This window comes from Aplysia californica, unplaced genomic scaffold, assembly GCF_000002075.1.
Source record: "Aplysia californica isolate F4 #8 unplaced genomic scaffold, AplCal3.0 scaffold01254, whole genome shotgun sequence".
NCBI lineage: Eukaryota > Metazoa > Mollusca > Gastropoda > Aplysiida > Aplysiidae > Aplysia > Aplysia californica.
In genome coordinates this window covers 27,345-31,503 of record NW_004798524.1, presented here as the reverse complement: position 1 = coordinate 31,503, position 4,159 = coordinate 27,345, and the positions used below count along the sequence as shown (strand labels likewise).

Here is a 4,159-nt window from a genome sequence, read left to right as displayed (position 1 = left end):
CGTGGGGGGGCAGGGTCGTGAGGGGGTTGTGAGGGGGGTCGTGAGGGGGGTCGGGGTGTGAGGGTGGCGGGAATCTTCCATGTGAGGCATCGTGACGAAATCAAGCGCTCGTCAAAATAATGAAATCTGAAAATAAATGGCATTTTTCAACGACTTTTGGCAATTTTTATCGAAATTTTGTTTTTTGGCTAAACACCTTTACTGTTTGTATAAAAACACATTTCCATGTGAATTTTACTGAAAATCCTTGTTTAAAGGCACAAAATATGTAATTTTCAGTGTTCAAGGACTCTTAAGCTATTGAAGTTGCCCAACTTTGGCGGCCATTTCCTCTTTAATTTAACCACTGAAACCAGGCTACGCCACCTTCTTCACTCGCAAATATCTCGACTTCTATTCAAGCTATTGGATATTTTTTTCATTGAAAGCAAGGCAAATGAATAAGCTTTCAGGTGATATCAATATCTCCACATGCCCAAAAATTGCCGAGTGTCTGATTCCACCACGTCGTGCCACTCATGTCCTGTCGCTGGTTAGTGTTGAAAGTGCTTTACTCACTTCGGGTGTCTACTGTATTAACCCTATCCGTACACCCTGGGGTCATTTTGTACCCCTCGGGGTTGTATTCTTCACATTTTAGAATACTTCTAGTACGAAGATCTCTTTGAAACTTTCAGTATTTCTCGAAAAACTATTTTGACAGACTGCTATGCAAAGCGTACTGATCGAATTAGTGAGTAAATTTCCTCTTTGGAAAGTGGTGGCTCAGAGTTCCCCACATCGTATGGATACATGACGTACAGATAGGGTTAGATTATCGTCACAATTCGCTACCTTAGAGTTACAAAGTTTTAGCTGACATTTTTGGCCCTTTTTGAGTTACTGAGACCATGAGGTCAGAACCAAATGTTCTGTCTCATCATCATCCAGTGACAGACATCGGCGGTCATGATTTTTCCTTTCATTCCTTTGCTCGGATGCACTTAGAAAAGCTACGTTTCCCTGATCTTTCCCTGTTACCCATTTGTATAGGTTCCCTAACTATGTTGTTCTGGGCCTACCCCTGCCTCGCTTGCCCTCAATTTTGCCAGTGAGAGCTAGATGTTCAAGACCCTTATGTCTATTCAGGTGTCCCAAAAACTGCATTTGTCGTTTCCTGATTGTTTTTAACATTGAGCGCCCCATGTGGGCTTCATCAAGCACTACCTCATTTGATTTCTTTCTCTTCCACGATACTCTTAGCAGTCTCCTAAGAAACCACATTTCTGTTACCTCTATTTTATTTTCACTGTCTTTAGTGATTGTCCAGCATTCACAGCCATATAGAAGGGTTGACCAAACATAGCATTTCAGGACTTTCATTTTGGTGTTCATTGAGATGTTTCTATTTTGTTCTGTCTGCTCTATCAAAATTGTTCAATTATTCCACACCGTTATTGAGACATTCCAAGAATTGAATTGCATTCGTAAAAAAGCTTGACATGTTCTGAAGCTCAAAATCTTTGATGTCAAATTTCTCACAACTAAGTACTGAGCGGTCCTGACAATTGTAGCAATGTACACCCACCACGGCTGCCATAGGGGGCTCTTGTGGCCTAGAGGTTAAGGTGTTGGCCTCTCATTCAAAGGTCCCGGGTTCGAATCCGGGTAGCGACCAAAAAAATGTTCTTCTCTAAAATTGTCTCCTTTCACCTCCTTTCCTGTTCTCTAGCAATGTTTTGTTGTCTGCTTTCATTTCCACTTTCTGCCCCCACCCCTTCACCTCCTTTGCCCCCTCCTCTGGGCTCCTGACTCTTTCTGCAGCCTTTCTACTGCTACTCCTTGGCTCCTCCTTACTGCTGTCTTTCTGCCACACCCCTGATCTTCTGGTAGGAAAGATTTACACCTTGCCTTCTCGGACAAGGGTGAAAAATCTCGGAGGGCCCGTGTGCAAGTTGCACACGCTAAAGATCCCTTGGCGGTCTAAAATCGACAAGAGTAGGCTTCGGCCCCCACACAGACAAAATTCAAAATTTCCTGCCAACTGAAAATATAAGGTGTGTCCCGCGCACTCATATGACCTTATGCAGTTGCGAGCGCCGTAAAACACTTTAAAAAAATTAATAAATAAAAAATGGCTGCCATATTTGATTCAACTTTTTCTTTCTCATTTATCTCAGGCGTCTTCAAGTGCTGGCAACCTGGGGCTGCTGATTCCTGTGATAGCTGTGGTGAGTGGAAACTAGGTCACGGGTTAACCCTTTATCTCTGTGGGGGTAAACCCACTATGCCAGGGCCCTTCTTTGGTACGAAATCTAAAAATGACAAAAACATCACTAAATGAGTCATTAAATCAAAATAAGTAAACCTATTTTGACAGATCATCTGATGAATGAATTCCTGATAAAAGAAGACCTGTTTTCGGAAAAATAATTTGATGTCAAAGTCGTTGTAAAGGAATGTGCCTGAGCCGCTGTCAGCGACTCACCGACACAGTGGTTCCTACCACGAGCTGCTGGGAGCGGCTTGCTGTTGTTGTTGTTGTTATCGATCCAGCAATATTTGGGCTCTCGCCCTTCTGTCCAATGCCATGTAGTGATAAGTGCAGGTTTGCTGCAGTTGTTGTAATGTTCCATAGAGTGTGTTGTCAATGTTGGGTCTCGGAGGGAGAAGGGTAGCTCTGATGTCATTTAGGGCTGTACAGTGGAACAGGTGATGCTCCACAGTCTCATATGCATAGTCACACAAAGGACACATTGGGGGAAGTTCTGGTTTTATTCTGTTCAGGTGGAAGTTGAACTGTATATGTTCTGTTCGTAGGCGGAAGATCGTGGTCTGTTTCTTTCTCTGCTGGGAGCGGCTTGCCGGAGATAAAGAGTTGAGGAATGGTCTTAGGGTACCTGTGGTGAAAGGAAACTAAACCATGGGTCATGGGGTGTACTTGACAGAGAGAGAGAGAGGGAGAGAGAGAGGGAGAGAGAGAGAGAGAGAGAGAGAGAGAGAGAGAGAGAAAGAGAGAGAGGGAGAGATTATGACGTCAGTGATTTAACACTTTTAACTCTTAGGCGTCACATCTCGCCGATTGACGATGTTTACCGCCCAGTTTCTTTGGTTTCCCCCCAAAATGCCTTTGCCTTTGATGGTAAGGGTTTTTATTTTACCAGCCTTGTGATGGCAAAGTGGTAAATCCCATTGGACTATACTAGTGACAACTGCTTCGTTTCATTTAGTGATAGTTTTTGCTTGTTTTTCAGAACTATTCCCAAACCAAATTTTTTTGTAATGCCTTTGTTTCCGCCATTTGGAAGTTGGAGGCAAGCTTTCGGGGTTAATAGAGGGGGGCTACACCCCCAAAGTCAAAATTCGGCTCAAAATCATGGAATTTGAGTTGTAAGCATTTTTAGCTTCCTCAGCCTCTCCTACAACTATTTCTTCATCGCATAAGAACCCCCAAAAACCGTATTTTTACCCATACCGGGCATGTTTGTAACCGGCATTTCCTCATAAAGTCAGTATTTTATTTTTCTTTATCGGCCGTTTTCTCAAAACGCGACTTTTCTCTATACTTTTTTTAATAACTCCACCATTTTTCATCCAATCTTCATGAAATTTTCACAGAAAGAAGAGAAGATGTAATACTAAAAATTTGTCTGTTGAATTTTTGATATATGGAATAGATTTTTGTTGGTGGTGTCTGGAGTGTGGATTTTCACAGATTTTTCGCAAACTTGAATGCTACCTCAGGAAAAAATTCATTAAAAATTTTCTAATTCGTTCAGGAAAAAAACAACAGACAAATTTTTAGATCTAACGTTTGTGAACACGCATGCAAAAAAAAAAAATCAATTTCCATGAGCGATAAGTGCGGTATTCATTACATAAGACATGTAAATAAAATCCAATATGGCGGCGTATCCATGGAAACGAAACTTTTTTCTCAATTTGACTGCGGATTTTAAGACTCCTTACTTGCTTGTTATATGTGTGAAATTTGGTAACATTCAGTCCAGTAATAAGCGAGATAGCCTACAGGTGTAGCCCTCCCCCCCCCTCCCTTAATAGGCATAGTGCACAAGGTTCAGGTGACTGTCGGTAAAACTCTGGGAAATGGTGGGAAAAAACTCTGGGTTTAAAGAGTTATGTGGTGCGTACAGCGACTTTGACGTTGTCTGTTCCCGTC

At 42.2% G+C, this 4,159-nt stretch overlaps 1 protein-coding gene across 1 annotated transcript in view; it reads left to right on the top strand.

Annotated features, from left to right (window-relative positions):
• Positions 1 to 4,159, top strand: part of LOC101862548 (phosphatidylinositol 4-kinase alpha) — a gene marked incomplete at both ends in the record, with an annotated part of 42,133 nt that overhangs the window by 33,788 nt on the left and 4,186 nt on the right. Inside the window, 1 exon segment of the mRNA XM_013090394.1 lies at positions 2,160 to 2,210. Coding sequence (XP_012945848.1) covers positions 2,160 to 2,210 — 51 coding nt within the window.